The sequence below is a fragment of the Suncus etruscus genome, chromosome 4, assembly GCF_024139225.1.
Source record: "Suncus etruscus isolate mSunEtr1 chromosome 4, mSunEtr1.pri.cur, whole genome shotgun sequence".
NCBI lineage: Eukaryota > Metazoa > Chordata > Mammalia > Eulipotyphla > Soricidae > Suncus > Suncus etruscus.
The window spans coordinates 316,358-331,408 of NC_064851.1; the positions used below are offsets into that span (position 1 = coordinate 316,358).

Genomic DNA, 15,051 nt, shown 5'->3' on the forward strand with positions numbered 1-15,051 from the left:
GTGGGACCAGAGCAACAGCACAGCAGTAAGATGTTTGCCTTGCACGCTGCCAACCCCAGACAGACCCCAGTTCAATTCCCGGCACCCCGTATGGTCCCCTGAGCCTGCCAGGAGTGATTTCTGAGTGCAGAGCCAAGAGTAACCTCTGAGCGCCACTAGGTGTGACCCAAAAATCCAAAAAAAAAAAAAAAAAAGATTGATGATTCAGGGACCAGCAATTACCACATGGCCACCGAAAGGTGACCTCGCTCCGTGGCTTCCATCTTTAACGAACAGCCCCCTTTTCTCTGACCTCCCAGATCAAGAAGCAGCAGCAGAAGGGAGACCACCAGGTGCTAGCCCGATTTTATGCCTTCTCAACATCAACGGTGCTGGCCAGCGCTGACCCAGGGCATCCCGGCCTGGCAAAATCTGGACTTGTTACCTCAGTGGATTCTCTGCAGTTTCCAGATTTCCTGTAGTAACATTACTCTCCTTTCTGGACACCGAAGAAATTCTACAGCCTGTGATGCTCAGAAGGATTAAAAAAAAAAAAAAAAGCCACCAACTTGGTGGGCCAGGAGACTGCATTAACAGACACACCTTTACCTTCCTATGCTGAGTTTTGGGGGCTGTTCCTGTTTGCATTGGCTGCCTCTGAGAAGTGCCTGTGAAACAGCGAAGATGTGTTGGCTGTGGAGGAAAAGGGCGTCCACTTGGGCTGGCCAGGACTGCCCCCACAGGGCCCCGCACTGCTTTCTGCCACCTGTGGCTACACACTTTGCTTGTTTTGTTGCTGTGTCGGTGACACTAACCCACTTATATGTTGGATAGTTCCCCGAGGTAAACGTGCAGCACCCTCCTTTAGTTCCTTCTGCTGTTCAGACCACTTTCATGCTCGCCGTGTTTTCAGCAAGACTCTACAGAAAGCTTTTATTGCAGATGCTGCCCTGAGCTGGGCTTCCAGAGCTCAAAGTCCCAGGACCATGAGGCTCATGTATTGGCCCCGAGCCCACGCAGTGTCTAGGTCCGCCCCAGGCTCCAGAGGGCAGGGACAGAAAAGGAAGGCCCTGGGTAGACATGGCACAGCAGGCCAGATGGGGTCTGCAGGAAGCCCCCCTGAGAGCAGGATGAGGATGAGGCTGGTGGGGGTCTGGATTAAGCATCTCCAAGGCCAACTGGAGCTCAGCCTGTTTCTGGCACACATGGCTGGAAGGGTGGCTGGGTCCAGTAGGCAGGGGACAGAAGAGGGCGTGACAGAGCAGAGCACAGGGGATACCTAGGAGGTTGCCCTAGCAGATAGTCACTGATGGTGTTGCCCCAGGGAGTCGGGCTGGAGGGGCAGACTAGGATATGGTTGCACTCGGGCACTCTGAGGCCTAGGGAAGGAGAGGCAGGTAGACACAGCTGAGCAGGAAGGACTAATAATCCAGAAAGTGGAGAGATGAGGGAGGACAGGATCAGAGAGGGTGGGCTGAGGGCCAGGCTAGTGCAGGGCACAGAGGCCCACACACCTTCCCATGAGCGCCTCCTCTCCAGGCTCCTCTGGACTAGCAGAGATTCAGAGGGTGGAGTGTGGGAGATCCCACGGGTGTCCAGGGAGCTGCCTATAGTCCAGGGGCTTCTTTCTCCGGGAGGCAGCACCTCCGCAGGTCTTTCAAGACTCCCCTAAACTCCAGCCTCCTGATCAAAGTTCTTTGTGAGCACACCAGCGTGCACACACAGCCATGCACACACACTCCAACTCAACCCCAGCCACACCAGTCCTTGTCACCTCTCCCCCAGCTTCCACATGGGAGGACCAGATATGGCAGGAAAAGGACCGTTTCTGGGGGTTCAGCTCCCCACGCGAGTGTAACTGGGGAGAATTCTGGAAGGAATCACAGGGACACAGCCTGTTCCGCAGAGCACTGGGAGTCACTTGCCAGGACCCCGCTACCTGGTCTGTCCACCATCACCCACAAAGGCCCCCACAAACAGCCAGGGTCACACCAAGCAGAGAGTTTATTGAGGCGCTGGTCTGCGGGGAGCAGTGCAGAGGCGAAGCGGTCGCTGGTGTGGCCAGGGCCAGGCAGGGTCCCTCCTCCCAGTAGCCCCGGTGTGCTCGGGCGAGCCTCGGCCACTGTCTTTTTTTCAAGGCCCTTCCTGGGACCCCTCCCTGCTCCCGAGCTCCACCTGGGGTGTTAAGGGGGTCCCTCCCTCGGTCCCCATGGTCAAGGAAGCAATAATCCCTGGAGATTCACTATAAAAATTAAAATTCCTTTATAAATCATGGGGAGGGGCAGGGAGGGGCGCCTGGGGGCCTGCATCTCTACCACCTGCTGCCTCCCCTCCCCCCCAGTTCTGACCCCAAAGTAAAGAGCAGAGGGCTAGAATGTGCAGGCACAGAGGGGACAGGGGGGGAGACGAGGCGGGGAGCGGAGAGGCAGGCCAGCCCAGCCCGGCCCCACGGGCCCCCAGTCCAGTCCTGTGGGCTTGAGAGCCCAGCCCCAGCTGCACGTGGAGCGCTAGGCGACGGCTACTCCAGGTAGATGTCCTCTGTGGGGCAGGCGTACTCCAGGTGCTCCTGGTAGTACTCCAGGAAGGCGCGGCTGCAGACAGGCCTCACTTCAGCCCTCGGCTCACCCTGAGTGCCTGGGCCCCGCCCTGCCTCTCCCTGTGACCGAGCCCCCGCACTCAGGCCAGCCTGATTTGCTCCACCCGAGGGCCCCACTCACCCCACGCTCTGGGCCACGGCCCTCATGGATTCCTGGGAGACAAAGACGTGGCAGGCGAAGCGGCTCAGCAGTGGGTGTTTGGTTATGAAGCCAAAATAGCTACAGAGTGGGGGGGGGGGTTGTCAGGGGCACGTCCCCTTCAGAGACCACCCAGGCCACATCCCACTGGATCCTGCCCCTGACAGGACATGCGCCAATTTGACCAACCCACACACCAAGTCTCTGAGACCTGCCTCTCGGGGTCACTGCAGATGCAATTCCCAAAGGCCCACGTGGAGCACACACAAGACCCCCAACGGTGAACTCTGCTTCCTGGGAAGGCTGGTTCCACCCCACATCCCACGGACCCCTGCTGGCTCTTCCCGAGTCCCAGTCAGTTCTGTGGCCGGACACCACACACACCACGCACACTCACACACATTCACAGACACACAATCATAGACATACAGATACGTGCACAGGCACACACAATCACACAGACACATACACACACAGTCGCAGACACACACTTGCAGACACTCACAGACTTTCACATACACACATTCGCACAGACACATTCACACCCAACAGACACACGTTTATGTACTCATGAGACTCACATGCACCCTGCCAGACACTGCAGCGCACACACCTACATTCACATGTCACACACTTGCATACACTCACACAACCCTACATACACGGCTCCCTGTGATCAGTGTACTGGATTGGGGTGTTGTGGCCCTGTCTATGGGAGCCCTCAGGACACCTGCCCCGTCCCTGCACTATTAGGGATCCACATTTGGGGGGAGCCACACCAGACGGCACTCAGGAGTTACTCCTGGCTCTGAGCTCAGAACTCGCTCCTGGCAGGCTCGGGGGACCCTATGGGATGCCGGAACTCGAACCACCATCTCTCTTGGGTTGGCTGTGTACAAGGCAAACGCCCTACCACTGTGCTATCTCTCCAGCCCTAGATAGGCCCACTTTTTGGGCCCCACACTCAGCTGAGACTCCCCTTGGCCACTAGGCACCACTCCCACCCTGCTGTGCATGCAAATGCCCCCTCCTCACACACAGACACCCCCTCCATGCACACATTGAGGTGAAGTAATGCTTGTTCTGGCTCCAGAGCACACTCTACAACTGTGGCGAAGCTGCTTTTCTGCCTCTGGCAAGGGACACTGTCCCCCCATCCACCACACAATGGCATAGCCAGATAAGCCCCACCACAGCCTTGCAAGCAGAGGCCCAGCTGCCCTGGACACGCCTCACAGTACCTGCGTAGTAGCCCAAAGTGTCTGACCACCTTCCTTCCCAGACACGAGCACTCATGCCCCACCCACAGGAGACAGGGCCATGGCAGGTGCCCCAGCACTGGGCGATGGCCTCTGCAGCCATCAGCCCTCCACATCTGGCCGTCCCGTTCCTCTGGCCTCTGCGTCTCCAGTCTCAAGGCCTGGCTCTGCACAGCAGGCGACTCGCCTGTCCTGCCTCACTGGCACATCCCTCCAGCTTGCCCAGCTGAGCCCTGGTGGTCCTTCCTCACAGGGTCCCTGCTCACCAGCTGTTGCGGGGGTGGCAGCCACAGAAGGAGATGTTCTTCATCTGGAAAAAGTGGCTACAGCGCTGGAACTAGATGGCACGGGTGTAAGAGTGGGAGGACGGTCACAGTCCTGTCAGGCACCACACCCCACTACACCTACCCACCCCGGTCCTGCCTCTCTCCACCTCGGGGCCCCCACTCAGACTCAGCTTGACACCCCGGAGGGAAATCTCCAGGTCACAGGAGGCCGGCGGGCGCAGGTGGACGGTCAGCTTCCGGGCGGTGGCGATCTGGGGAGGAAGTGGCCGATGGGGGACAGGAGACTCCCAGGGTTACAGACACCCCCACCGGGCCTGGGGACAGACACTGGTGCTGGGGATTCAAACTCCTCCATGCAGCCCTCGGGCAACTTAGCCCGGCGTGCGTCTTTCCTGTCTGTCCATCCTCCCTGCCTGCCCAGGACTTCCTCGCCATGCCAATCCAGCCCACCCAGACAGGTGTGGATGAACGTCTCCAAAGGGACCCAGGCAAGAGAACAAAGGCCACAGGGCAGCAGGGTCAGTGGGAGAGAGTGTCCCGTGAACTGGAGAGGAGGCATGGGGGCGGGTGTGGGCTCCGCACTGACCTTCTGCATGGCCGCACAAAGGATCCCATTGCCCTGGTGGCAGGGCACCTCCACGGAGCCCAGGAACTGCACATCGAAGCGGTCCACCCAGCATGGGCCACGCTTGCTCCCTGGGGAGGGACAAGTTGAGGGGAGTGAGGTCTGGGCATGTCCGGTGCGGTGAGGCCTGGGACAAGTCAGGGTCAGGGCGGTGACGTGTGAGACTTCAGTGGGGCGGGGGGTCTACGGCACCGCCCTGACCCTCACCCAGCAAGTCCTTGGCAGTGCCGGGCACAGCGTGGGCATAGAAGGCAGGGAAGACGCCACGCTCGCCCGTGCGCATGTTGAAGCCCCTGAACCAGAAGTCGTCCTCCTCCACCTCCACCAGCACCGGGTCATCGACGTCCAGCTCCAGCTCGTCAGGGTGACGCGGGATGAACCTGAGAGAGGGACAGGGGGGCATTACGGGGACTGGGGGATGTCATGGGGACGGGAGGCTCACAGGCACAGGCGCCCCTCACCTGAAGACCGCCCGGTGGGTTTGCTCTCGCTCCTCTCCGTTCACAAGGCAGGAGAAGAGGCCGAAGGACTCTGTGCCTGAGAGGGGACACTTGGCAGGAAAGGCCACAGCCTCTGGGCCCCCAGTCCCTCCTTCTGCCCACATTGCCGTGGCCCGCGGGACCGTCCTGGGCTGGGGGAAGCAGGACTGGGACCCTCGTTGGGTGTTGGGGCTGGGCCGCGGTCACTCACTGGAGGAGCGGGAGGTGCTGTTGACAAAGACGTTGAGGAACTTCTTGGAGAAAGTGAGGTCGGGGCTGTCGGGGGACTCGACCCGGGGGTCCTGGTCGGCGTCCAGCAGGGCCGCGCCCGACTCTTCCTCGCTGGCCTCGCCCCCGCTGTCCTGGCTGTCGTCGCCCAGGCCGGCGCAGCGCCGCAGGCTCACCAGCTCGAGCTGCGTGTGCTCGTCCACCACCAGCGTGTACTTGACGGCGTCGTACACCAGGGACGCGTCCAGGGCGGCCTGGCCCGGCGGCCCGGCGCGGCCGCCCTGGTCCTCGTCGACCTCGTCGTCCTCGTCCTCATCCTCCTCCTCGTCCTCCTCCTCGGAGCCGGCGGCCGAGCAGGCGCGGCCCAGGCGGGCGTTGCGCCCGGCGGCGCGCAGCGGCGTGATGGTGTCGCGCGTGGGGTTGCTGAGGAAGAGGCAGGGCGCGGCGGGCTCGGCGGGCCGGGCGGGCTCGGCAGGCGGCTCGGCGCGGCCGGCGGGCGACAGGCACTGGCCGGGGCAGCGGATGGGCGCCGAGCCCTCGGACAGCATGCGGCTCACGAGGTTGCTGAGCAGCCAGGGCGAGTCGGCGTCCTCGCTCACGTCCGCCTCGGACTCGGAGCCCGACTCGTACTCGCTGTTGGTGTCGTCGGGGCCCACGGGCAGGAAGGCCGGGCGGCGCGGCGCGGGCTGGGGCGCGGGCGCGGGCTCGGGCTCGGGCTCGGACGCGGGCGACGACGCCTCCTCGATGGAGTTGGTGAGGTGCGACGAGCGCCCGCTGCTGCTGCTGCTGCTGCCGCCGCCGTCGCCGTCGCTGCTCAGCTCCAGCTCCGTCTCCGAGATGGACGAGATCATGCGGCCCAGCCGCGCGCCCTCCGAGTCCGAGCCCGAGCCCGAGCCCGAGCCCGAGCCGGGCGACCACAGCTCCGCGCCGCCGCCGCCGCGCCGGCTGCCCAGGTCCGCCTCGATGCCCGGGTCGGACGACGACGGCGACGCGCTGTCCGGCCCCGGGCCGCCCGCCGGCCGGTTCCCCTCGTGGTCGCGCTCGTGGGCGGCGGGCGCGGGCGGGCGCGGGGCGCGGGCAAGGGCGGCGGCGGTGGGTGCGCGCTGGACCGGCGGCTCTGCGGGGAGAGCGCGGCGGCAGGTGAGCTCGGGGGCGGCGCGGTCGCCCGGACGCGCCCCGGACACGCCCCGCTCTCGCCTCGCCTGGGTCTGGGCCCGCCCGGCGCTGAGTCGCGCCCCCAACCCGCCCCCGTGGACACGCCCGAGAGCTCGTCGCTCGGTGCCGCGCCCCGCGCCCCGCGCCCCGGCCAGCCAGCGGGGCCCAAGGCTCCGGAGAGCTCCGCCCAGGCCCCGCCCATTCCGCTTCTCGCCGGCCCCGATCAGCCCCGCCCCGGACAGCCGCTCCCAATCACCTCCGCCGCTGTCCGGTGGCCCCGCCCCGCCCCGTTAAGCCCCGCCCATGTCCGCTCCTCCTCGGCCCCGCCCCGTCCCCGATCAGCCCCGCCCCGGACAGCCGCACCCAATCACCTCCGCCGTTGTCCGGTGGCCCCGCCCCTCCCCGGTCAGCCCCGCCCCAGACAGCCGCTCCCAATCACCTCCGCCGCCGTCCGGTGGCCCCGCCCCTCCCCGGTCAGCCCCGCCCCGGACAGCCGCTCCCAATCACCTCCGCCGCTGTCCGGTGGCCCCGCCCCCGGCCCCGCCCCTGCGTCGTTGGCCCCGCCCCGCCCGTCTCACCTCGGAGCGGCTCCCGGGCGGGCGAGCACAGCTCCGTCTCGGACCAGGCGCGCGGCGGGCCGGGCGCGAAGCCTCCGTTGTTGTTGAGCGAGTCCTGCGGGCGGGCACCGGAGAGAGGCGCTGAGGAGGGGCCCGCTCTCGGGGCCGGGCCAGGCTGCGAGGGGCGCCGAGGACGGGGGCTCACCTGGGCTCCCAGCTTGGTCAGGTGGAGCGTGGTGGGCCGGTGCTTCGGGGGCTTCTCCAAGGCCGGGGAGGGAATCAGGGGCGCGGGCGGGCCCTCGGGGCCTCCGTGGTCGCCCTCCTGGCCCTGCCTGCTGCCCTCCTCGTCGTCCTCCTCCTCGTCGTCCTCCTCCTCCTCTTCCTCTTCCTCTTCATTGTCATCGATCATCTCAAACTCCTGGAAATCGTCCTGGAAGGAGCAGATGGGGTGCAGCTGCTCCGAACGCCCCAGGGAGAGGCTGTCCTACAGGAAGGAGACAGGGCGGAGCTGGGGAGGGGAGGACGGGCGCCCCCACGCCTCTCCGCTCCCACGCGGGGGTCTCTTGCTCTGTGAGCGCTTCGGCACGCGGGCCAGAGACGAGGCTCGGGGGCAAAGCAATGCCCGCAGATTCTATCCTGGACAGCGGGGCGCCTGAGCACCACGGGGTACAGTCCTGGGGGCCCCGAGCCTGGCATGCCCCCACCCCCAATAAATCCGCTTTGGTAACATCCATAAGGATCACTCGATCTATCTCGGGAGAAGCCCGAACTCCTAAATACAGGATGTGAGAGGCCTGGCCTATGAACACCGCAGTCCCACTTGCTCCAAACCCCGTAGCAAACACCAACTTCTCCTTGGCATCAGGACCTGTACACAGCTGTAGCAATTCAGCCCCTGAAGAGGTTGACTGATGGTGGGATGGGGTGTCGGCCCTACCCAGACAGACCCCACCCGGATGAGGCCAGGCAGGAAGCTCCTCGCAAGCAAGAGATAGCAGGGCTGATCTCAAACCCCCCGCCCCCTCCAATCCCCACCAGCTCTGCCAGGCCTCCCTAAGGACACGGTCTGAGCGCCAGCCTCGTCTTCCCCTGGAGGCCTGTCTAGGCAGGGCAAGCTGCACCTGGGGCCTCCCTCAGGAATCCAGCCTTGCCTCCCTCATCTCCCCTGCCCCGCCGGGAGAAGAGGTGGGAGAGCCTCGGTGGCAGCTGGGAGAGGCTAGAAAGAAATTCGGGGACCAAGGCCAGCAGTCACACACACACACACACACACACACACACACACACACACACACTCACTCACTCACACACACACACACTCACACACGCGCGCACGCACGCGCGCACACGCACAACGGCCCCCACCCAGCCCAGCTGTCTGTCTGCCGGCGTCTGTGGGGGCTGCGACCAGCTGAGGGGCCCGGCAGGAGAGACCCCAGGCCAAGATGCTGTTAGCAGGTCCTTGGGAGGCTGAGCTTCGCCCACCTGAGGCCCAAGCAAACCCACACCGGTGGGTGGGTGGGCAGGCAGCGACCCCCCTGCCCACCTTCTCGCAGTGGTCGGAGTCATAGCTGAGACCCAGGCCGCAGTCATCGGTGATCTCGGACAGATCTTCGTCGTCAAATTCTTCCAGGCTTATGTCCTGGGGTGGCCTGGAGGGAGACGGGCCAGCGGGCAGGTGGGCCCTCGGGCTGGTCCTCAGGCGGCGCCGGGGGTCGTGGGCCAACTCAGGGCCCCTTGTCCTGCCACCATCTTGAACCCTGAGCACCGCGGTCCAGCGGTCCCCGGGAAGCTGAGCATGACCACTAGGGCTGTCCCCGCCGCCACCCTCTACCGGGAGGGCGCCGCGGGAGGGAGAGGAAGGGATGGCGCCAGGGCGGGGGCAGGGTGCGGGTCTGGGGTGCCCAGCTCCCGGCCCTTCCCCAGGGGCCCTGCCAGCCAGCCTGACCCCACGGGGAGGCTCCGCGCACGGCCACAAGGACGCGGCGGGGTGGCGGCGGCGCGGGCACCGCTCGGCTCGGCTCGGCTCGGCTCGGCTCGGCGGGCCCCACCAGGCCTGGGATGCGGGTCCCCGCGGGGCCCAGGACAAAAAGAGAGGGAGGGAGGCTGAGCCCGGCAGGGGAGGGGAGCGGGGCCGAGTGGGGCCTGCGGCCTCGGGCGGGGCGGGGTGGGGGCTTCGGGCCTCCGGGCCGCCGGGTGGAGTGCGGGGTGGGGGCGGGGAGGGACGGAGCGGAGGATGCGGATGCGGATGCGGCGCGCTGGGATGAGGAAGAGGACGGGGACGGGGATGGGGATGGAGCTGGGGCTGGGGAGGATGGGGATGGGGATGGGGATGAGGATGGGGATGGGGATGGGGATGGGGATGAGGATGGGGATGGGGATGGGGATGGGGATGAGGATGGGGATGGGGATGGGGATGGGGATGAGGATGGGGATGGGGATGGGGATGGGGATGAGGATGGGGATGGGGATGGGATGGGATGGGGATGGGATGGGGACGGAGGTGCGGGTGCGGTGCGGGTGCGCGGGGCCTGCGGGCGCGCGGGCCGGGGCCCGCCGGGCCTACCTGCACCCGGGCGGCGACAGCGAGTGGAAGGTGGACAGCGAGAACATCTCCGCGCGATCCGCCATCTTCTCGGAGCCGCTGCGGGGGAGGGGAGGAGGCGGGAGGAGGGACGGCCGCTCGCGCCGCCCGCTCGGCCCGCCGGCGCCCCGCGTGACACGCCCTGCCCTGCGACACCGCACGGCTCGACGCGCCCGGCCGCGCGACTCCGCGCACCGCGCCGCAGGGAGGCGGGGAGGGAGGCCGCGGGTTGGCGGAGACGCGGGGCCCGCAGACCGGCCGGCCGGGGCGGGGCTGCGGCGCGCGGGGCTGCGGGGCGGGGCGGGGCGGGGCGCGGGGCCGGAGCGGCGGGGACTGGGTGTGGCGGCGGCCGGGGAAGGGGTCCCAGGCTGATGAGGACCGATCAGGGCCGGGGAAGAGGTTCCCAGATGCACCGGGGCTGATCAGGACGGAAGGAGAGGTTCCCAGGCTAATCGGGGCTGGGGAGGGGGGCCCGGGTCTGGCCGAGGCCGGAGAAGGGGGCCTGGGGCTGATCAGGGCCGGAGAAGGGGGCCTGGGGCTGATCAGGGCCGCAGAAGGGGGCCTGGGGCTGATCAGGGCCGCAGAAGGGGGCCTGGGGCTGATCAGGGCCGCAGAAGGGGATCCGGGGCTGATCAGGACAGAAGACTGCCGGGGCTGGAGAAGGCTCGGGGCCTGAGTGCTCGCCGCCTCCGGTGCTGCCCGCCTGCGGCCTGGAGCTGTCCTTCCGGCAGTGCTGACCGGACCGTGCTGGGGAGCTGCTTCCCAGCCGCAGTCCAGAGCTGGGGGAACGTGCCCCTGCTGCTTGCCGCGGACCTCGGTCAGCACTGGCCACACGGACTGCCGGATCGGGAGTGGGGGGCCGAGGTGGAACCTGCAGAGCCCGACGCCTACCCGGCTGGTGGGTGCGGGAGCTGACGGGCACCCACAGACATCAGATGCCTGGGGTGGAGTGTTCCAGAAGATCTAGCTGGATGGTGGCTGTGCATAAGGACAGATTTGGTTGTGAGCTGTGGGGCTCAGGGCTGTCAGCTGTTAACAACGCAGTTAGGAGATCCAGGCTGGGCCAGCATGTCCTGCCCCCTCCATGAGGACTGTGCCCAGAAACGTCCCGGTATGAATGAAAAAATCATTTCTATGAAAAACGTGATGCCAGGGGCCGGGCGGTGGCGCTGGAGGTAAGGTGCCTGCCTTACCTGCGCTAGCCTAGGAGACGGACGCGGTTCGATCCCCCGGCGTCCCATATGGTCCCCCAAGCCAGGAGCGACTTCTGAGCGCATAGCCAGGAGTAACCCCTGAGCGTTACCGGGTGTGGCCCAAAAACCAAAAAAAAAAAAAAAAAAAAGAAAGAAAAACGTGATGCCCTTGGCCATCAAGCTTGGGTGCCCTGGGGCAGCTCATGCAAATGAGGAAGGTCATCCTGGAGCGGAGGTAGCAGAAGAACCTTGTGGGGTACCCTGGTACCAGCTTCTGTTTTCTTGGTCTTTTATTTGTTTGTTTGTTTTTGGACCACACCCGGTGACGTTCAGGGTTACTCCTAGCTATCTGCTCAGAAATAGCTCCTGGCTTGGGGGATCATATGGGACGCTGGGGATCCAACCAAGGTCTGTCCTGAATCAGCCGTCAAGGCAAACGCCCCACAGCTGCTCTATCGCTCTGTCCCCTGTCTTCTTGATCTTTTTTTAAGACTCTGGTGCCTGACTTCACCCCCGTTCTAGTGACTGAGCCTGGGCAGAGCTCAGACTCGCTCTTCACTCTCCAAGCCCCAAGCAGTGTCCGAAAGCATGCAGCAAGTGCTCAGCACAAGTGAATGAGGGGATTGTGGCTCTGCAAGGCTGGCACACCAAGATGGTGCCATCCTGCTGCTCTTTCCACTTCAAAAACACCGGAGACCCTATGAAGCCCACCCTGGCTTTGTCCACAGAACTCTAGGTTTCTTCCCAGAATTTGCAAAGTTGGATCCCAACTTCCCTAGTTTCCATCCGAGGTTGCCTGTCACATAGAACCACTGTTCCTCCACCTGAATCTGCCAACCACAAATCCTTGTAGTCCTAGATTTCATCACTGGCCATTGTAGTATTAAATAATTAATTATGGTGCTGGATGGAGATGGATGGAGGGATCTTTCTCTGCCATCCCAGGCCACGTGGCTCCGCAACCCCCATCCAGCTGGCGGGTCCCAGGTTTGGGTGAATGGCGGAATCAGGCTCATCCAGAGACAAGCATCAGGAAGTATCATCTTTATTCATGCCCTATCCACCACATTCAGTCATTCTTAGCTACCCTGCATCTTAATTCCTTTCAGCCATCTTTCCTTTCACCTCCATGCTGGCAAAAAACCAGAAGCACGAGAGCGCCAGCCAAAAGCCCTAATCCCCTCTGGTCCATACCTTATCTACCTTTTCCAAGACACCTCCCAGAAATGGGCGGGGTCTTGCAGGTAAGGTCAAGTTACCTAGGGAAAAGGGTGGGGGGTGAGGCTTCAGCCATCACCCCCCAAATTTCTCCTATCCTTCGCTCCCTCGTATGAAATGCCTTGCACAAGACAGGAATAGAAGATGGAGAACTGTTGGAGACTGTTTGGCATAACTAAAAGCCCTTTTTACTAAAATCAAAATGGAGTCTCTGAAAGTCTGAGCAAAAATGCCTACGTGACAATTAGCAGGAGCTGCCAGCCTGAGCAGCTAGCAGATGTGGCCTTTGCCCTTGGACCTAAAGAAAAGGGGAGTTGGGCCCGGAGAGATAGCACAGTGGTGTTTGCCTTGCAAGCAGCTGATCCAGGACCAGAGGTGATTGGTTCGAATCCCGGTGTCCCATATGGTCCCCCGTGCCTGCCAGGAGCTATTTCTGAGCAGACAGCCAGGAGTAACCCCTGAGCAATGCCGGGTGTGGCCCAAAAACCAAAAAAAAAAAAAAAAAAAGATAAGAAAAGGGGAGTTACTGCATGCCTCAGAACTAGGGGAGTCGACCACAGACACCAAGATGTTCCCATAAAGATAGGGGCTGGTGGGCCTAAGCAGAGATTAGATCTTATACTTTGTTGCTCTAACACAATGTGGGCCTCATGATTGATGAATGCCAGCCTCATGATGTATAACCTTGTTAATTTTGAAAAAAACAAGATGTGCCTATGGAAAGTTACAGTTATTCCAAGAATGCCTTGCCCCCTTTCTCTTTGTTTGGCCTGACTATATAAGGTCCACCTTTCCCCACAATAAACGGACTCTTGATCAGAACTTTTCGCCTTGAGTCTCTTTATTTCCCAGCCCCTCTTTTCTTTCAGGCCGGAATCCTCTTCGTGACTCGTGAATAACTGTTGTGGTCTCCAGCCTCTCCCGCAGGTCGGGAACAGGGTTCCTGGGAGGGGCGCAGAGAACCAGGTGTTTAGACTTTCTGCGTAAGTCCAGGACTTTTCCTTTTTCCCTGCAACAAATGCACGGTCCTCATCTGCATGAAGGTGTGAGCAGCCAAACCTGCTTTAAGACATCAATTTTCTGAGCACAGACTTAAGTTTCCCTATCCTGGGCCCCATTCACTGGTGCTACAGGGATCAAGCCCCAGGAATGAAAGAGCTTTCTTTCATCTTGCTGATGATTCCATGCTCCTTTCCCTTCCTTCTTATTCTGGGACCTGGCTCTCCCCAGACCCTCAGGCTGCTCCTTCAAGCACAGGGATAGTGACAAAAAGGTAAATTAATTTCCATAGGGGCCAGAGCAATAGCACAGTGGTAGGGTGTTTGCCTTGCAGGTGTCCAACCCAGGATGGACCTGGTTTGGACCCCCAGCATCCCATATGCTCCCCTAGCCTGCCGGGAGTGATTCTTGAGAGTGTAGAACCAGGAGTAAACCCTGATCACTGCCTGATACCCAAACTAAAACCAAAAATAAAAAGTCACAGAACTACAGCTAATTAGCTAAGAGTGAAGATAAAAATACTGAAATAGGGCCCAGAGAGATAGCATGGAGTCAGGGCATTTGCCTTGCATGCAGAAGGACAGTGGTTCAAATCCCAGCATCCCATATGGTCCCCCGAGCCTTCCACGAAGAATTTCTGAGCAAAGAGCCAGGAGTAATTCCTGAATGCTGCTGGGTGTGACCCAAAAAGCAAACAAACAAAGAAAAAACTGAGATAGGGGCTAGTAAAACATGTAGTTTTTGTTGTGCATGCAGCCAACCTGGGTCCAATCCCCAGCACCTCATATGGTACCTGAAGCCCACAAGGCATGATTCCAATGTTCAGAATAAGGAGGAAGCTCAGGTGTAAACTCAAAAAACCATGACAGATTTTATTAATACAAAATAAAGCAGAGGGGCCAGAGAGATAGCATGGAGGTAAGGTATTTGCCTTTCATGCAGAAGGTCGGTGGTTCGAATCCCGGCATCCCATATGGTCCCCTGAGCCTGCCAGAAGTGTTTTCTGAGCATAGGGCCAGGAATAACCCCTGAGTGCTGCTGAGTGTGGCCCAAAAACCAAAAATAAAATAAAATAAAATAAAGCAATGTTGTGTATGTAAATATTTTATGGGATTATTATGTTACTGACCCTACCCTGATCGGTGATTGTGCCCTATCCTAGGATGTGACCTGACATTCTGCCCCCACACTAGGGTGGTATCTGATTCTGCTTCCACCATTGGATGGTATCTGATCCCACCATTGGGTGGGATTAAAACAAGGGTCTGTGGAAGGTGAGGGGCTTTTGGCTGGAACTGATGCTGAGGCTTTGGACTTCAGTCTTGACCACCAAATAAAGCTAATATTTCCACAAGCCTGACTGTCTGCGAGCTGTTTACCCGCCGCTTCACCTCAGAACCGCCAGTAGAACAGAGTGGCAGATGCGTGCTCCAAGCTGGAGGGGAAAGACCTCATCCTCCATCCCTCCATCAGTCAACCTCTTCAGGGGCTGACTTGCAACATAATCACGCCCTGACAGACTGAACCTGGACTCTCAATAACTGTAAGTGAAATACTTCATTGGAAATTTCCTCTGCTGACTATTAAATGTTTCTGTGGTTAGTCGTGTGGATTCTGCCACATTTTTGCTTACGCATTGGTTCTCTAGTATACAAGTGGATTGTTTCATTTTGTTAAAAATAATTGGGTTTTTTTTTTTTTTTGGTTTTTGGGCCACACCAGGCGATGCTCAGGGGTTACTCCTGGCTGTCTGCTC

The 15,051-nt window shown here is 61.4% G+C and overlaps 1 protein-coding gene across 1 annotated transcript; it reads right to left on the reverse strand.

Moving 5' to 3' along the window:
• Positions 1-1,965: 1,965 nt before the first annotated feature.
• On the reverse strand, positions 1,966-10,137 carry MAPK8IP2 (mitogen-activated protein kinase 8 interacting protein 2). The gene is made up of 12 exons (XM_049771487.1): positions 9,868-10,137; positions 8,848-8,953; positions 7,510-7,788; positions 7,326-7,419; positions 5,576-6,709; positions 5,347-5,422; positions 5,093-5,265; positions 4,847-4,956; positions 4,407-4,511; positions 4,240-4,310; positions 2,697-2,795; positions 1,966-2,570 (listed from the first exon to the last, which is right to left on the reverse strand). Exons 1-12 carry the CDS (start codon positions 9,930-9,932, stop codon positions 2,498-2,500), a joined length of 2,385 nt encoding a protein of 794 aa, XP_049627444.1. The 5' UTR covers positions 9,933-10,137; the 3' UTR covers positions 1,966-2,497.
• Positions 10,138-15,051: the final 4,914 nt, after the last annotated feature.